The sequence below is a fragment of the Eptesicus fuscus genome, chromosome 17, assembly GCF_027574615.1.
Source record: "Eptesicus fuscus isolate TK198812 chromosome 17, DD_ASM_mEF_20220401, whole genome shotgun sequence".
Taxonomy (NCBI): domain Eukaryota; kingdom Metazoa; phylum Chordata; class Mammalia; order Chiroptera; family Vespertilionidae; genus Eptesicus; species Eptesicus fuscus.
In genome coordinates, this window is record NC_072489.1 from 37,265,848 (window position 1) to 37,285,151 (window position 19,304).

A 19,304-nucleotide genomic window follows, 5' to 3' on the forward strand; every position below is an offset into this window, starting at 1 on the left:
CCCTGACCAGGGCCCAGGCCGGGGAGGAGCCTGCAACCAAGGTATATGCCCTTAACCAGAATTGAACCCGGGACCCTTTGGTCCGCTGGCCAGACACTCTATCCACTGAGCCAAACTGGCTAGGGCTTAAATATGTTTTTTATTGATTTTAGAGAGAAAGGAAAGGAGAGGGAGAGAGAAACATCAATCCGGCTGTCTCCTGCACACCTCCTGCTGGGGATCAAGCCTGAAACCCCGGCCTGTGCCGGGATCGGGACTCAAACTTGGTTGGGACAATGCTCAACCAAACCACACTGGCCAGGGCGTTAGTCATTTTTGTATATCACCTGGCAGCAAGCACAGTGCTGAGTTAAATTAATGCTTGTCAAATATATGTTTGCTAAATCTGATTACTCCTGAAAATGTAACTACCATTTATAGAAAATACAGAGGACAATAATTAAATCACATTTTAAGGATACAAGCAGCAAAATTAGAATGTTTGAGAAACTATAGGACAAATGACCCTATTTCTTTAACAAATAAATTGCAAAATAAAAAAGAAAGGACTGCCAGGCTGGTGTGGCTCAGTTGGTTGAGTCTGTTCCATGCACCAAGAGGTCACTGGTTCCATTCCTGGTCAGCGCACATGCCTAGGTTGCAGGCTCAATCCCCAGTACAGGGTGTGCAGGAGGCAATCAATGTCTCGTCAATGTTTCTCTCTCTCCCTCTCCCTCTCCCTTCCTCTCTCTAAAAAGTAAAAAAAAAAAAAAAATAAAAAAATATATATCTATAAATATATAATATATATATATATATATACTATAAAAAGAAGAAAGAAAGGAGAAGCCTACATATTAAAGGGGACTTAGAATTGACAAGCTATGACAAGATGTTTATAAAATTTTATATGAAAAAGCTCAGGAAAACCCAAGCCAATCTGGAAGAAAAATATAGAACACTTACACTACCAAATATTATTATTATTAATCTATAGTAACTGAGATAATATTATCATGGCCTGAGAGCAGACAAATAGGCCATGTTAAACTGGTAGTATCTATTAAAGCTGCATATAAGCATACACTATGACCCAGCAATTCCATTTCTACCTATATAACCAACAGAACTAGAATGCAAAACAACAAAAGATACATATTAGCCAAATGAAATGTTTGGTTGTTGTTTGAATACTGATTTGAACAAACGCATTGTGGAAAAGAAACATGAGACAATCAGAAAAGTAAAAGCACTGACTAGGTATTTATGATATTTTATGTTAATTTTTGGGGTATGCTTGTGGCTTTTTTAAAAGAGTCCTTTGAGATATATGCTGAAATAATATGATGCCTAGGATTTGGTTCAGAATAATTCAGTGGACGATCAGGGAAGAAGGGAAAGTATAGATAAAACAGTATTGGCCATGAGCTGGTAATTATTGAAACTGGGTAATAGATACCTGGGGGATTTATTATTCTAGTCTCTTTGCTTGAATATATGTTTGAAAATTTCCATGATAAAAAGTTTCATAATGTTTGTTTTAAGTACAGCACTATGGTAATGAAATACCTAAAAGCAACATGAATTTTTAAGAATGTTTATAGATAAGTGATTTATTAATTATAAATTATTTAAAGTTTTCCTAAATGATTCATACTTGCTAGTCCTTAAAAGTCAGTTTGAGGTACTTTATGAACAGTACTTGAAATATTGATGTAAAAATTGATAATATTTTCCACCTTTAAGACTATTCTTGATTTGTCCATTTAACAAATACGGACCCAGGCCTTGCTTTAGTCAGGAGTGGGGAAACTTTTTTCTGCCAAGTGCCATTTGGATCATTTGAGGGCCACACAAAATTATCAACTTAAAAATTAGCCTGCTATATTTGATCAAATATTTAAGTAACTCATCCCTAATGCCTTGGCCAGACCAAATGATTTCACGGGCCTTACACAGCCCATGGGCTGGACATTCCCCGACCCCTGCTTCACTAGTAGATGTTGAGGCTACCTCAGAGAAAAGAGCAATCAACTTTGTATTGTATTAAAATAATATTAGGTTAACCAGAGTGGGTTTTCTTGCTGCCCAGCTTCATCAAGGGACTTTCCCTCCATCATCATTGCTGCTCCTCTGGGTAGGGGGAGGTGGCAAAGGTCTCACCATTTGTATTAAGGGGGCTTATGTATGTCCGGGGCTGTTGACAACAGGAGTATATGCATTGGACAGTTTAGGTGGAAAGAGCACAGGGTTGAATATTTGAACTACATGGGCAGTTTTTAAAATATATATATTTTTATTGATTTCAAAGAGGAAGGGAGAGGGAGAGAGGTAGAAACATCAATGATAAAAGAGAATTATTGATCGGCTGCCTCCTGCATGCCCCACTCTGGGGATCAAGCCCGCAACCTGGAATGTGTCCTGACCAGGAATCAAAGGTTAGACCTCCTGGTCCATAGGTTGATGCTCAACCACTGAGCCATGCTGGCCAGGCTACATAGGCAGTTATTAATGGAGAGCCCGTTTCTTTGGTCCTTCTCCTGGGCTAACGCCCCACCAGATCCTCTCCTGGAATTCCTCTCCCTCAATTTTTTTTTTTTCTCAAATGGCCTCTGATCTCCATCAGCTTCTTCCTCCTACATCACTTTCTCTTCATCCAATGCCCCAGCCAGGAGTTTCTCAACTAGAGTTCAAAAACTGTAGAGGGCACTCTAACTGGTTTGGCTCAGTGGGTAGAGTGTCGGCCTGTAGACTGAAGGGTCTTGGGCACATGGCTGCGGGCTCAATACCCAGTTGGGGGCGTGCAGGAGGCAGCCGATCAATGATTCTCTCTCATCGTTGATGTTTCTATCTCTCTCTCCCTTCCTCTCTCTCTCTAAAAAAAAAAAAAAAAAAAAATCAATAAAAACAATTTTTTAAAAAAAATTGTGGAGGGCCAGTCATCTGCTTCTCCTGTTGATACCTTGCTTTAGGTCAGTGGTCGGCAAACTGCAGCTTGCGAGCCACATGCGGCTCTCGAGCCGTGGTTTGCCACTCTGTTGACTAATGAGTTTATCGACCACTGCCTTAGGGAAAAACACTTAAAAAACATTTTAATAATGTACTAATGTCTTTAACCTGAAGTCAAAACTTCTGGGTAAGGGTAATGCCTTACGCAGTGGTCAGCAAACTCATTAGTCAACAGAGCGGCAAACCACGGCTCGCGAGCCGCATATGGCTCGCAAGCTGCAGTTTGCCAACCACTGCTTTAGGCTCTTCTCAGAGCCTTCCCTTAAGGTTTTGGTTTGAAAGGTACAGATGCTGAATATTTTTCTCTTTGCATTCCTGCTATAAGAACCCCAATTCTTGCCCGGCCAGCATAGCTCAGTGGTTGAGCATTGACCTAGGCCAGTGGTCGGCAAACCGCGGCTCGCCAGCCACATGCGGCTCTTTGGCCCCTTAAGTGTGGCTCTTCCACAAAATACCACGTGCGGGCGCACACGTACAGTGCGATTGAAACTTCGTGGCCCAGGCGCAGAAGTCGGTTTTCGGCTCTCAAAAGAAATTTCAATCGTTGTACTGTTGATATTTGGCTCTGTTGACTAATGAGTTTGCCGACCACTGACCTAGGTGGTCACAGTTCAATTCCCGGGCAGGGAATATGCCCAAGTTGCAGGCTCCATCCCCAATGTGGGGCGTACAGGAAGCAGCCAATCAATGATTCTCTCTCATCATTGATGTTTCTATCTCTCCCACTTCCTTCCTCTCTGAAATCAATAATTAATATATATATATATATGTGTGTGTGTGTGTGTATATATATATATATCACACTGAGTGGCCAGATTATTATGATATCTGAACACATAATAATCTGGCCTCTCAGTGTATATCCTATATAATAAAAGGCTAATATGCACATTGTCCCCTCGACCAGGAGTTTGACCAGCAGGCAGGCCGGCCAACCGCCCATGTCCCCTCCTCCTGGCCAGGCTGGCCCGACCCCACCCATGCACCGGGCTTCTAATATATATATATGTATACACACACACACACACACACACTGAGTGGCCAGATTATTATGCGTTCAGAGATCATAGTAATCTGGCCACTCAGTGTACATATAATATATTTAAAAAGAACCCCAATTCTCCTGGACACCTTTGGTCTCTAGGAAAGGTCCTGAAGTGTGGCAAAGAAAGAAAAACATGGGGAGTAAAATTTCAAATCTCCTTTTGCTATGTGGAGAAATAAATAAGTGGGGTTTTGTGAGAGGCTTTGGGGAGCTACTTCAGATAGAGTGGTTGGGGAAAGTCTCTCTGAGGAAGTGATATTTGAATTGTGATTTGAAAGATAAGAATGAGTCAGTTAGAGCATCCATCACAAAGGCCTAGGACAGGAGAGATTCTGGCATGTTCCGGGATCTGACAAAAGGTCAGAGAACAACTTCTTTGCTTTTCTCTCCCAACTAATATTCGCTACAGAGACTCTACTATTAACACAGTAAAAACAATAACCAAAATTTGGATTTGAGAAAACTATACTTAAGCATTTGGGTGGGGCTTTTTTACAGGTTTGTGAATAGTTCATGAACTGTATTTTTCCTCAGTTTATAAGCACATGCAGACATACTTACTGTTTGTTGTCTTTGGCATTCATACGCACAGACAGACAGAAACAGAAGTCAACATGATTCTGGCAACTATGAAAATAAATAGCTGAAGTTGAGAACACCTCAACTGTCCACTGAAGAATTGCATAGGTATTGTTTAAGAGCCTTAAAAGATCATACAAGCCAAAACCGGTTTGGCTCAGTGGATAGGGCGTCGGCCAGCGGACTGAAAGGTTCCAGGTTCGATTCTGGTCAAGGGCATGTACCTTGGTTGTGGGCATATCCCCAGTGGGGGGTGTGCAGGAGGCGGCTGATCCATGTTTCTCTCTCATTGATGTTTCTAACTCTATCTCTTTCCCTTCCTCTCTGTAAAAAAATCAATAAAATATATTTTTTAAAAAAAGATCATACAAACAAAACTGTTTATGAAGAAAAATGCTTAAATTATGTTAAATAAAAATTCAGGATGTAAAACTACAAATTTAATGATTTCAATTATTACAAAAATAACATAGCCCTGGTGGGGTAGCTCAGTTGATTAGAGCACCATCCTGATAGGCCAAGGTTTCGGGTTCTACCCGGTCAGGGCACATACAAGAATAAACCAGCCCTGGCCAGTTTGGCTTAGAGGATAGAGCATCAGACTGCGGACTGAAAGGTCATGGGTTTGATTCTGGTCAAGGGCACATGCCCTGGTTTCCGGCTCCATCCCCAGTAGAGGGCTTGCAGGAGGCAGCCGATCTATGATTCTCTCTCATCATTGATGTTCTGTCTCTCTCTCTCCCCCTCTCCCTCTCTGAAATGAGTAAGAAAACATATTAAAAAGAGAAAGATCCTTCCCTTTGCTGAGTGAATGCAGTGTGGAGAAAAGAGCATAAGAGTAGTTAGTTGTTCAGGAAAGAGATAAAAGAGATTTGAACTAGAGTGGTGGGCAGATGTAATAAAACTAACAGAACTGCACTGGACATGGAAGACAAAGGTTTGGTTAGCGCCGTTTGTCTAGATAAGAAAGACGAGGGTGGAGATAGGAGGATAAAGAATTCCGATTTGAATAGTTCCGTTTTTGAGATGCGGGTGGGCCTTCTAAGAGGAGATATCAGTAGACATCTGACTATGCAGAATCTCCAGTGACCAGCGATGGAGGGTTTAGATGTAGATGAATCTTGGGGGAATACGGGGCCTGAGAGCTTTCCACTCCATCTGGCCGTTAATTTAAGAAACTAAAATAATATCTGGGTTCCTGTGTGCTAAGGGTAGCCAAGAAGCGAAGCTTCCAGGGCCGGTTAAGGCGAAGGCCCATAATTCAGTATTTCCTTGACAGGGACGCACACCTAAAGGGGCTAAATCACAGCCTGCGTGCGCCAAGGCGCCCCTAGTACGCATGCGGAAAGCCAGAGGTCACTGAGCGTGGGCCGACCCACCGAGCGCTGCCTGCTGGGATTTGTAGGCTGGCTACGGCCGACGTTTGCGCAACCTCCTTTAGGCGCCCACTGGATGCTGCTCCAGGCGCTTGGAGGAAAGCACGCCCTGAGTCTGCATCAGTCCCTGCAAAATCGATGTCAGAAAGCGCAAATCCGACCATCCTTTCGTGCTTGTAATCATTTAGCAATGGCAATGACTTCTCATCAGTTAACTTATTCAGAGTCCTAAAAATGACATTCAAAAATGACTTTCATCAGGAGTTGGTACCCGTGGTAGCCTTATCTCTTAATTATTCTTCAAGACTATACTGGACGCTGCCTCCGACAAGGGGCTCGCTTTGGATCTCTCTTCTGTGCTTCTGTAGCACCCTCTTGCAACTCTTTTTTTAAAATATACTTTTTCATTGGTTTCAGAGAGGAAGGAAGAGGGAGAGATAGAAATATCAATAATGAGAATCACTGATCAGCTGCCTCCTTGCACGCCCCCCCAGCCCTGGGGATCGAGCCCGCAACCGGGCATGTGCCCCCACGGGGACTCGAACCATGACCTCCCGGTTCACAGGTTGACGCTCCAACCACTGAGCCACGGCTGCCGGGCCAATTCTTTAATAATAATTATAATCACGGCCAGTCTTCCTGAATACTTACTACCTGTTCTAATCTATTGCTCTGCTGCCCGTGTTAGCTCATTAATCCTCACACAGCTCTCTGAAACGGTTGCTATTATTTTTATTTTGCAGATTTAGACACTTTGGTCTAGAGATGTTACGTAATTTGAACAAGGTCGCGTTGAAGTATCTTGTTTACGCCCGTGAGTCTCTCACTGGACTACGAGTTCCAGCCCTGCTCGGACGTACCAGCTTTTCACTTTCCCGTGGGCCCCGCCCCGAGGGCGGGGGCTCTGGTGACGACGTCGCGTCCCATGGTGCATTGCGCGCCCGCTCTGCAATTGGCCGGGCGGCTGGGCTCTTTTTTTCAAATTGAGGCGCCTAGTCGTTGCTCGGTTTCCTGGGCATCTGGCGGAGGCTGGGTCGCTGGTTTGACGGCGCCGGCTGGTGCGGGACGACCTCGGGGCCAGTCCGAGCCCGCAGAGGAGAGCGGGGACGCCGAGCTGCTTTCCGTCGATCCCCCCCGCGCCAAGCCAGCACCCGGCTGGGGAGGTGGGCACCCCAGCCCGCGCCCAGTACCAGGCCTTGTTTTCTCGGAGGGTCCCGCCATGGCGACCCAGCCGAATTCCTCCACGAAGAAGAAAGAGGAGAAGGGGAAGAACATCCAGGTGGTGGTGAGATGCAGGTAGGGCGAGCCTGGTGGGAATCGGGACGCCGGGCTTTGCTGGCGGGGGCTCCCTCCTGCGCGGTCGGAGGAGAGGGATTTTTTTTTTTTTTTTTAAATTTCTGATGGGACCTAACCTTTCTGCTTCCTAGTCCCCCCGCATTCTGTTGAATAAAATGACACTTGTCCCCGCGAGGAATAAATGAGTGTCTTTTTCAGAAGAAAGGATACGTGGGGGAGCCCAGAAATTCCCCTTGCACCGTCTAAATCCTCCCAGCTGGGCTCATACATTAACATGAGACAGGTCAGCAGGAGAGCATGTTCAGAGTTTATTATGGAAGTACATGCAGGGATGCCATAAGAGCATGGGACTCCAAGATGCACTGGGCATTTACGGTTTAATGTGCCACTTGGGACAAAGGAGAAGGGAGGAGGGGTCTGGGATTTGAAAGGGAAAGAGGCGATATACTGGTAGAGGAAAAAGCAAAGTCTGGCTGGACCACCCAGAAACTGGTACACAGAACGAAGATCAACAAACAGGCCTTTTGCTCCATCTCTGTCTGCTACATTTAATTGTATATCATGGTACCGAGGCGAATGCTCCTTTCCTTTAGGCCGGTGTTTGTATCTGAACGCTTTTAGGCAGGTAAGGGGAAGGGTTTTCCCCGCGAGTCATTAATAACCAGCCTCAAATCAAAATCCCAAAAGGCATATTTTGGGATTGCAAAACTTTGGTCCCCTCCAGATATTTGTGTCAGAAGTTATAGTTTAACTGCTATATTCAGAAGGAGAATTTGATCGCTGTTTTTAGTGCAGAGTGCGTTCTTTTTTAAAAAGTGATGCCGACGAAGATTTAAGTGTCACTTTTATATGCCACTCCTGCATAGCCATTTTGCAGATGTTGTAGTACTTAGATTGGGATTACCATCCTCCTTATCACCTCAAAAAACGCAATCAACCACCTGTTTATATTCTAGATGCAATATTTTCTTAATCCCTACTAAACACCACTGTATTTAAAATTTAAAAATTAAGTTACAGAGTGAGTTTATGTTTTTAAAAGGTCCAGGAGACTACTTAAGCCAGGATAGCCATCGGCTTGTGCAAGTCGGTCTCCCCTTGAACAAAGGAGACAGCCTTCTCAGGACGGTGGGTGGAGGTGTTCAGCTCTCCCCTGATTTATTTCCAAGTAACTTACCAGATTTAAGATTAGATGGTACAGGAAAAACGTACTTGTATAAACTGTCGCTTAATTAGAGATTGATTTATTTAGCTTTTTAGAAGCTCTCCACAGTTTACCCGTGAATGTGTGTTTTGCATATTTCTTTGTTTGCTGTTTTAACAACTTCAGCAAATTTTCTGTAAATCCAAAAGTATTCTAAAATTAAATGTTGTTTTTAAAATGTGTCAATGGACTTTCCTAGGTTATTGTTTAGTCTGTTTTGGTGACTTAATTGTATATATCAAAGGCTTATAGCTAGCTTCTAATCTAGGTGCCAGAGAGGAAATTTAGTGGTAACCTTATGTCTAAGCACTTTAGATTAAAATGCCAAAAATAACTTAAATCCTAAAATCTTTATATTATGTTCTTCATAGGGTTTCTGCCAACCTGTAGTGTATACAAGGAGGAGAGGGTGTTTTGTGTATGTGTGTGTCTTTGTATCAAAGCTATTTCCTTATTAAAATTTTCTCCATACTATCAGTTCCTCAACTCTAGAAGTTATACCTTTATCTTGAGCTATTTATAGGTAGAATAAAAACTTCTTTTCATATAGTTATTGTACAAGTAAAGAACATCCTAAAGGTTGTATTCAATGTAATCAAGTAATGAAGTCATCTCTCCTCTCCTGAAATCTTGCTGGCCTCCTAGAGTACAATAAACTGTGTGAATTAAAAATTCAAAAAAAAAATTCAAAACTGGAGAGAAATAAAAAGAACATATGACAGAGACTATATGTGTCCTGAAAAACCTAAAATATTTATTACCTGGGCCCTTTACAGAAAAGGTTTGACCACCCTGAGGGCCTCTTAAATTGTGGGTTTTTTTAAAACATATTTTTATTGATTTCAGAAAGGAAGGGAGAGGGAGAGAGAGATAGAAACATCAATGATGAGAGAGAATCACTGGCTGGCTGCCTCCTGCACGTCCCCTACTGGAATCCAGCCTGCAACCTGGGCATGTGCCCTTGACTGGAATCAAACCTGGAACCCCTCAGTCCACAGGGCGAGGTTCTATTCACTGAGCCAAACAGGCGGGGGCTTAAATTGTTATTTTACTAAAGATAGAGGACATATTTGTATTAGAAAGGCTACTTGAAACAAAAACAAAAAAGCCAGGTTAATCTGAAAAAAACATCCTTTATATTATACAACCTAAGCACTCTTCATTAGTGATAAAGTAAAATAAATTTATGGGGATAATAAGCATGAAGTTCAGGGAAATGTTTAACTCCCGGTTGAACTTTTAAAGGGACACTTTGCATATTAGCCTTTTATATATATAGATATATATAGATTATATTACCTATGCTGAACTCTCCATCTTTGTGACTATTTTATAACTGCCAATTTGTACTTGTTTATTTATTTTTGTTTGTTTGTTTGAATTCTCCCCTGAGGGATATTTTCATTGATTTTTAGAGAGAAGAAGGGAGAGTGAGAGAAACTTCTATCAGTTGCCTCTCCTTCTTGCTCCAACTGGGCATTGAATCCGCATCTTAGTTATGTGCCCTGACTGGGAATCAAACCCGAAACCTTTTGGTGTACAGGACAACAGTCCAACCAACCAAGCTACCTGGCCAGGGCGACTGTTTGAATTTTAATAGAACACTAGTGAGGCCAAGGAATTGATGGGTTTATTAATGTCATCAGCAGAAACCCTGCAGTTTCTAATCAGAATAGGAAAATAGTGGCTTGGTAGTACTCTTTTTTTTTTTGTAATACAATGAGTCCCTAAAGGTCCTCTGGGAGTCTTGATAACTTTTAGGAATGTGTGATCTGTGTGAATTTTTACTACTCTGTCCTGACAGCCTGAATGGTATTCATTTGGTAACTTAATCACATGCAAGATATTTGTTTAAGGTTGCTAAGAATAGTAGACTAATTGGAAAAGCTTTAAGCACATGAGAATTCACTCCACTTTATACTCTTTGGCCTCTCAGTATAAGTTGGTTTTGACTTAGTTTTGTTGAACTTCTAATAATGCATGCTGTGGATTAAGTGTGCATTGTTTACGTTTCAGTACATTTGGCAAATGACAGCATTACCAGATATTACCTGGGAGTTGCTAAGTTAAATTTCCTAGCATCACACATTTGGTCTTCTGACCAGTCAAAAATATTCTAGGGAGCCAGTTTGGCTTAATGCTGGATAGAGCTAGCCAGTTTGGCTTAATAATGCTAGCCAGATAATGCTAGCCAGTTTGGCTTAATGCTGGATAGAGCGTCGGTCCACAGACTGAAGGATCCCGGGTTCGATTCAGGTCAAGGGCACTTACCTCAGTTGCAGACTCGATCCCCATCCGGGTCAGGGTGTGTGCAGGAGGCAACCAATCAATGTGTTTCTCTCTGTCTCTCCCTTCCACTTTCTCTAAAAATCAACAGAAAAATATCCTAGGTTGAGGATTAACAAAACAAAAAAATATGTTAGGGAGTGGGGCATGCCAGAGTACATTGTGGTATCCTTCTTAAAATAAAGCAACTTGGCTTGTCTAGTGATGAGGGGAAAGATAATTTCTTATTTGGCATGTCTTTCCATAATATGTGATTCTCATTGGGAAAAATGAACTCAGGCCAAGGGTACATTTATCCCTTTGGCCCAGATGTGTGTTAAGTACTATATATAAATATCTTATGGATGCTACTGTAGGGGTTTTTTTTTTTTGTTTTAGCTTTCCCATCATTCCTCTTGGGGTGACATTTATTAAGCAATGTAATTTAACAGATAATTTGAGTGCCTACTGGTTGCTGAGCATAGTAGCAGACTCTGGGGAAACAGTAAACAAAGAATTTCTTTCCCTACACTGCTGGTTGGTTGGTACTATAATGGTTGGCGGTATTACTAGGCCCACTTTTCAAATGAGGAAACAGACGCAAAGTGCGACATTGCCCAAGCAGACTGGCTCTGAGTCCCCACTGTACTGAAATGCCTAAGGAGGAATTCAGCTTAGAAGATTACTTCCTCAGGAAGTCTTTGCCATCACCCATGCTTCCTCCATCCTGCCCTGTCCCAATCAGGACCACATTAAATCTTTGCTCTGTGTTCCTAACAGTGCCTTTTGCATACCCTTTCTAAACATCACCTCTTTTATAATCTTTTGTTTATGTCATTGTTCTCCACTAGACCTCACTGTGAGGACAAACTGAGTTTTACCACATAGGAAGGACTCTAGGCATTAGTCATTTTTTTTGTATCTATTTTTTATTTTGTTCAGTTACCCACTGGCAGGTTCGTATTTTGAACACAAATTTGGCATGTTCTTTTCTACTACATCATAACCTAACTTGATCAGATGCTAAGAATAGTGGAAATAGAATTCTGAAAAATAAGTGTGACATTCTTTACAAGTTAATTCTGTTAGCATCTACTCTAAGAAACGGTCAGAATTGTAATGTTTTACATAACTTTGAAAATTTCAAAAACTGATTTTATTTCTGGGAATTGAAACCCTTAAAATTCTGTTTGCTTTAGCAGTACCACTTAGCCCCCATTTAGTCCCTGTCACACCAGTAGTGCAGTCAAAATGTCACATTGTTCCTGTCTAAGGTATTAATGAAAATCTCACCAGTAACATGATAACTAAAAGCTCTTAAATAACATTATGTATTTCTTTTTATAGACCATTTAATTTGGCAGAGCGGAAAGCTAGCGCCCATTCTGTAGTAGAATGTGACCACGTACGAAAAGAAGTCAGTGTACGAACTGGAGGATTGGCTGACAAGAGCTCAAGGAAAACATACACTTTTGATATGGTACTTCTTAAGATGCTGCTACTTCTCTATTATTCACTAATGTAAAGTTACCCTAGTATACATATTTCCTCTAGGTTCTAGTGTACAAGGACAAATTTCAGTTCACTTAGAGTTGTCACTGGTTTCTAGTGAGCTGAATGAGTTAATATATTAAAAATAAAATTATTAAAGTGGATAATTAAGAATTTTTTTATTGAAGAAACGCTTTGATTTTTTAAAAAAACTTTATTTTTATTGTTGACACTATTACAGATACTTTTCCCTACCCCCCTTGCCTACCTTCAGCTTGATTTTTTTCCTTTATAGGTTTTTGGTGCATCTACTAAACAAATAGATGTTTATCGAAGTATTGTTTGTCCAATTCTGGATGAAGTTATTATGGGCTATAATTGCACTATTTTTGCGTGAGTGAAACTTTATTTTTCAAATTGATGAAAAGATTTAGATGTATATGCTGGTTTTTATTTAACATTTTTGTTAATCTTGACAGATATGGCCAAACTGGCACTGGAAAAACCTTTACAATGGAAGGGGAAAGGTCACCTAATGAAGAGTATACTTGGGAGGAGGTATTTGTTGCTTATAACAGACTCTGTCTCTAAAGTAGCTGAAATATAACTGAATAAAACTTTGTTGAAGGACTTTGTCTTCAAATAGAGAAAGAGTATCCATGTTAAGTGGGAATTTAGGATTAACTACTACTCTAGTAAAATTAAAGTATATGGTAAGGCTTCTGTTTAGGAGACATATTGTCTCATTGGGAGAGACTAGGCCAATACATATGGTACAGTTAAGTGCTAAGAAGGGGGCAGAATAGTTGGAGCAGAATATTGTGGAAAAGTGAAATGTGAGTGTGGCTTGAAGGGAAGACCTTGCAGCGAGGGAATGAATCTCATAAAGTTAACGTAGCAAGGGCAGTGCGGTACTTTATTAATGATCACCTGTGTGTTCAAGAAATAAGATTACTGCATTGTTGGATATAGTAGAGAACAAATAGTACATTTCACAATGATTTTCACCAAAGGTTTCAATTGATTTAATGACTAAGTCAAATTATTAACATTTAGGTAGGTCCTTTTTTCCTAGAGGTTACATAGTTGAGGCATTAACTTTATATATACATGTAGTTGTAACTGTAGGAGATATGGAATAGGCTTAAAGCACAGTTTCAAAATTTAGGGATTCTTAACAATTGTGTTAAGAATTGTTTGAGAAACAATCCTGTTTATGTCAGAATTAGGGAAAATACTTTTATGGGCCCTTTTTTCTGATTAAAATGGTGGTGTAATATATTCATGAGAAAAGTTGGAAAAGATTATTGAACTTGGCTTTATAAGCAGCTCAGTTCAGTTGGTTTTTGTGTAATGCTCAGGCATAGAGTGTCTGGGAGGCATGGCAGATTAGTGGAAGGTATGAAGAATAATTACTCTTAAATAGACTGTTGTAAATGACTTGGCTTTTCTAACATTAGGTTAGCTTTTTTTTTTTTTTTTTTTTTTAACAGTTTTAATTCCACAGTAAATTCCATTCTTTATTTTAGTCCTTATTAATATTATAATTTCAGGATCCTTTGGCTGGTATAATTCCACGTACTCTTCATCAGATTTTTGAGAAACTTACTGCTAATGGTACTGAATTTTCAGTCAAAGTGTCTCTGTTGGAAATCTATAATGAAGAACTTTTTGATCTCCTTAATCCATCTTCTGATGTTTCTGAGAGACTACAGATGTTTGATGACCCACGTAACAAGGTAACTCAGCCTTTGAGAATGAAATATCTGCAAATTTTAATGTGTGATGCTTTGCGAAGTGTGTGTGTGTTAACTAATCTAATGGGTGCTTTTAAAAAATATTCTGTCAGAGAGGGGTGATAATCAAAGGTTTAGAAGAAATTACAGTACACAACAAGGATGAAGTTTATCAAATTTTGGAGAAGGGAGCAGCAAAAAGGACAACTGCAGCAACATTAATGAATGCATACTCTAGGTAAGAGAGACATTGTCTTCCTCATGCTCCATTTTCTTTTTAGGAAAAATTACAAACTTGGGGGAAGTCAAATTGGGGTGGGTCAAAGTATGTGAATCACATACTAGATTTTATGCTAGATTGCATGCCTTAGTAATTGGTTTGATATTTATAGGGAAGCACCAATATTGGAAGAATGCTGAAAGGAGAACAAAGATAAGTTGAACTAGAGCGGAAGCATTAAACTATTTTAAAGTAGATTTTTTAATCTGCTAAATGAAATTGTACATGGGAGCCCTGATTAAAATATGGCTGCTATAGTTGAATTTGGGATGGAATTCTCAGAGGCTTATATCTTCAGCCTTAAGAAGGTTTACTCTGAGCACATTTCTGAAGCCACTATGTATACTTAGAACACAGTTTGAAAAACCTTGGTTTGAGGAAGGATTAGAAGAAAGTCAAATGACTATTTTTTTCAACTTTATTTAGGTATGATTAACAAATTTGTATATATTTAGGTTATACAACATGATTTTTTTTTTTTTTCAAATGGCTTCTTGTTAATGTAGGAAGATGGATGATCACTAACTGACTTTCAAGGGGACAAAAGGCCATATTTGATAGCGCCCTCTATAGGATAAATCCCAAATTCTACAAATGCAGTTTACCAAGTTAGAAGTGAGTTTTTTCCTGTTGGTTTTTGAAGGAAACATCAGACTGTAATTGGACGAATTGTGGGTTGGGAATTAGGTATTTGTGTTTAGGTCCAGTTCTGTAGTTAAATATGTGACTTTGGGTAAATAAGTGAACTTATCTGAATATCTGTTTCCTTGAGCTACAAAATGACTAGATCTCTTATTTCTTTGCTCCCTTATTGAAAATTTCTACAGTTATAACTGCAATTTTATAAGCAATTATAATTGCAACTTTATAAAAACATGTATGCACTTAAAGAAAAAAACATGAAAGTAATTAAAATCCTAATTTTAAATTTTCCTATAATAGCTTTCCATTTTTAAAACTTAAGCTATAAATCAATCATAAAATGAAATTTCCACTCTGATTGGCTTGTAACTTAATTTTATATAGAATTTGGAGGAATGAATTTAAGACTAAGTAGAATTTCCTTTCTCAGAAAACTTTTGTCTAAAACATAAAATTCTTATTATTTTGTCCCTGGCTGGTGTGGTTCAGTTGGTTGATCATCATCCCATGTACTGAAAGGTGGCCTGTTTGATTCCTGGTCAGGGCACATACCTGGGTTGCAGGTTTGATCCCTGGACGGGGTGTGTGCAGGAGGCTGCTGATCTATGTTTCTCTCCCTCTTTCCTCTCTCTCTAAAAACAAAACAAAAAATCAATAAAACCGTATTTCAAAATTCGTATTATTTTATAAATTTGTATAGTTTGGGTCTCCTTTTTAAAAAATATGTAGATTGGAGTAAAGATCTCTTTTTATGAATGTATATGATAAAAAGAAGACAATTAAAATTTCCAAAACAGAGTTGATGTATGTGCTTAACCTTTTGCACTCGGATGTGAGTGTGACTCGACACGGTTAGCATTAGAATAAAGGAATCGAGAAAAAAGCAAGCGAGTGCAAAGGGTTAATTGCAATAATTACACAATGTTAGATTAGGAATGGGTAAATAATGGTAGAAAAACATGAAATGTATATTATGATTTAGATTTACAGTTTATGTTTATCCTAGAGGCCCAGTGTAGGAATTTGTGCATGGGTATGTGTGTGTGTGTGTGTGTGTGTGTGTGTGTGTCCATCCCTCAGCCCAGCCTGCACCCTCTTGCAATCCGAGACCGCTGGCTTCTAACCACATGCCTGCCTGATTATCCCTAACCACTCTGCCTGCGTGCCTGATCACCCCTAATCAGAAGGTCGTTCAGCTGTCTGGTCTAATTAGCATATTACGCTTTTATTATTATAGATTGTGCCTATCCCCTTTTCGGTAATTTTAAATAATTTAAGTTTTGTACAAATGGTATTTATGGTAAAAATCTTTCAAGTAACATGAAAAGTCCAAATAAGAAAATTACCGTATTTCCCACCATCAGTGACATTAACAAACAATGATGTTTCCAAATGTCATTGATACAGAAAGGAAAGATGTCTTTGGGTGTCTTGTATAGTCATGAGTCACATAACAGCATTTGGTTATTGATAGACTGCGTATGTGACAGTGGTCCCATAGTGATCTGAAAAATTCCTGTCATGTAGTGACATCATAACTGTCAACAGTATAGAATTAAAGCATTACTTACGTGTTTCTGGTAATGCTGGTATAAACAAACCTGTGCTTCCAGTTGTATAAAAGTATAGCACATTCAATTACGGTAGAGACTATACCATTTAGATTTGTGTAAGTACACTCTGTGATGTTTGCATAACAATGAATTGCCTAATGACACATTTCTCAGAACATATTCCTGTCATTAAGCTGTGCATGACTGTATAATTTTTGTATCCCTCAGATAAAAGCCAAATGTCAATATATAGCGTAAGATATACTTTGGAACAAATCTAACTGATTATCTTGTAGTGTTTTGGTAGTCACTGCTACTTATTATTTCTGCTGTTCAGGGAAAGGAATTACCTTTCTGATAACATTCTCAAAGCAGAGCAATGAACTTTTATAGCAGTTGACACTGGGGGAGTAATCTGATGGCTTGCCTGGGTCTGTTTGACTTTATGGTAATGACATATTTCAGATGGTTCTTATGAATAGGAAGATTGATTGCAAGCCTTCCCCTCTGACACATCAGGCAACTGTCCCCAACATCCAGCTTTCAGAGGTGCCTGGGGATTCTAGTTCCTGAGTCTTTTAGGGTGTTTTCAAGTAGCTTCTTATTGTATTCTACAGGCAGTAGGTACAAGAAAGCAAAAACCTCCTGTGAGGTATTATCTCTTTTTTTAAAAATATATTTTATTGATTTTTTACAGAGAGGAAGGGAGGGGGATAGAGAGTTAGAAACATCGATGAGAGAGAAACATTTTATCAGTTGCCTCCTGCACACTCCCTACTGGGTATGTGCCCGCAACCAAGGTACATGCCCTTGACTGGAATCGAACCTGGGACCCTTGAGTCTGCAGGCTAACGCTCTATCCACTGAGCCAAACCGGTTAGGGCTATCTTTCTTTATTTATTGGTTTTGAGACCGAGAAAGAGGGAAGGAGAGAGAGAGAGGGAAAGAGGGAGAGAGAGAAGTATTGATTTGTACCACTTATTTATACACTCATTGGTTAATTCTTGTATGTGCCCTGACAGGGATTGAACCTGCAACCTTGCCACATCCAGATGATGCTCTAACCAACTGAGCTACTCGGCCAGGGCAGATAATATCTTTCTTTGCTTTTGTGGATTTAGATCTTTCTTGGCTGTTTTTAATATTTTATAGAAAGCAAATAATATTTTGTATTATAATGACTGGTTAACTTGATCTTTTCTAGTCGTTCCCACTCAGTTTTCTCTGTTACAATACATATGAAAGAAACTACAATTGATGGAGAGGAGCTTGTTAAAATTGGAAAGTTGAACTTGGTAAGCATCTACCTTAATACCACTGTTTCATTCTTGTGTTTTTACTCCAACTTTATTGACAAATAAAATTATATATTTAAAGTGGACAGTGTGATGATTTGATATACATATTCTTTATAAAATGATAACCACAATCAAATGAATACATTCATTACCTCACATTATCATCATCATCATCATCATCATCATCATCATCATTATTTTGGTGACAAAACTTAGGATCTACTTCCAGCAAATTTCAGTATAGTATTATTAACTGTACTAGTGTATATCAGAATTTACTCACCTTAACACTGAAGGTCTTTAACCTTTGACCAGCATCTTCTCCCTATCTTCCTGACCTCTATGCTCCTGATAACCATTATTCTACTCTCCGTTTTTATGAGTTGGACTTTCTCCCCCTCCTCACTGATTCCACATATAAGTGAGGTCATACAGTATTTGTCTTTTTGTCTTTCTCTGTCTGTTTTTTTCCCCCCAATAAGCATAATGTCCTCTAAGTTCCTCCATGTTGTTGTAAGTGGTAGAATTTTCTTTCTCATGGCTGAATAATATTTCATTGTGTGTATATACCACATCTTTATCTATCCATCCATTGACAGACACTTAGGTTGTTTCCACATCTAGGCTATTCTGCATAATGCAATGGACATGAGAGTGCAGATATCTCTTTGAATACTGATTTCATTCCCTTAAGATATTTACCCAGAAGTGGGATTGGTAGTTCTCTTCTATAACTTTATTCTTGATCCCTTCAGAGAACAGCCTGAAATTTTGTACTTCTAGACAATATTTTTATAGTCACTGGGTTATTAGCTTTGTAGTGGGTTGTTATTATTATAGAAAACTTATTTTGCTGGTTATTTAATATATGTTATGTATAATATGAGATTGAACATCTTTGAGTCCAAATCCAATAGAATGACAACCTATTTTTTTTTTTTAATTCAAGGTTGATCTTGCAGGAAGTGAAAACATTGGCCGTTCTGGAGCAGTGGATAAGAGAGCTCGGGAAGCTGGAAATATCAACCAATCCCTGTTGACTTTGGGAAGAGTTATTACTGCTCTTGTAGAAAGAACACCGCATGTTCCTTACCGAGAATCTAAACTAACCAGAATCCTCCAGGATTCTCTTGGGGGACGTACAAGAACATCTATAATTGCTACAATTTCTCCTGCATCTCTCAATATTGAGGTAAGCCCTTTGAACAGTATCTGCCAGTGTAGTAGCTACAATTCTTATTTAGCTATCACATTATTTTATTTTATTTATTTTTTTAAATGTTTTTATTGATTTTTTTTTTTTTTTAAGAGTGCAAGGTAGGAAGAGGGAGTGATAGAAACATCGATGAGAGAGAAACATCAACTGGCTGCCTCCTGCATGCCCCCTATTGGGGATTGAACCTGCAACCCAAGCATGTGCCCTGGCCAGGGATCAAAACAGTGACCTCTTGGTACATGGGTCAATGTTCAACCACTGAGCCACATCAGCTGAGCTCTTTATTTATTTTTTATTTTTTAATTTTCTTAGAGAGAAACAGCAATCGGCTGCCT

General features: G+C 39.5%; 1 protein-coding gene across 1 annotated transcript in view; it reads left to right on the plus strand.

The window, feature by feature from the left end:
- Positions 1 to 7,207: 7,207 nt before the first annotated feature.
- Positions 7,208 to 19,304, plus strand: part of KIF11 (kinesin family member 11) — a 42,665-nt gene continuing 30,568 nt past the window's right edge. Inside the window, exons 1-8 of the mRNA XM_054728874.1 lie at positions 7,208 to 7,284; positions 12,101 to 12,233; positions 12,540 to 12,637; positions 12,724 to 12,802; positions 13,798 to 13,983; positions 14,094 to 14,218; positions 17,660 to 17,750; positions 18,703 to 18,945. Of these exons, the coding sequence (XP_054584849.1) occupies positions 7,208 to 7,284; positions 12,101 to 12,233; positions 12,540 to 12,637; positions 12,724 to 12,802; positions 13,798 to 13,983; positions 14,094 to 14,218; positions 17,660 to 17,750; positions 18,703 to 18,945 (1,032 nt within the window). The remainder of the gene's footprint in view (positions 7,285 to 12,100; positions 12,234 to 12,539; positions 12,638 to 12,723; positions 12,803 to 13,797; positions 13,984 to 14,093; positions 14,219 to 17,659; positions 17,751 to 18,702; positions 18,946 to 19,304) is intronic.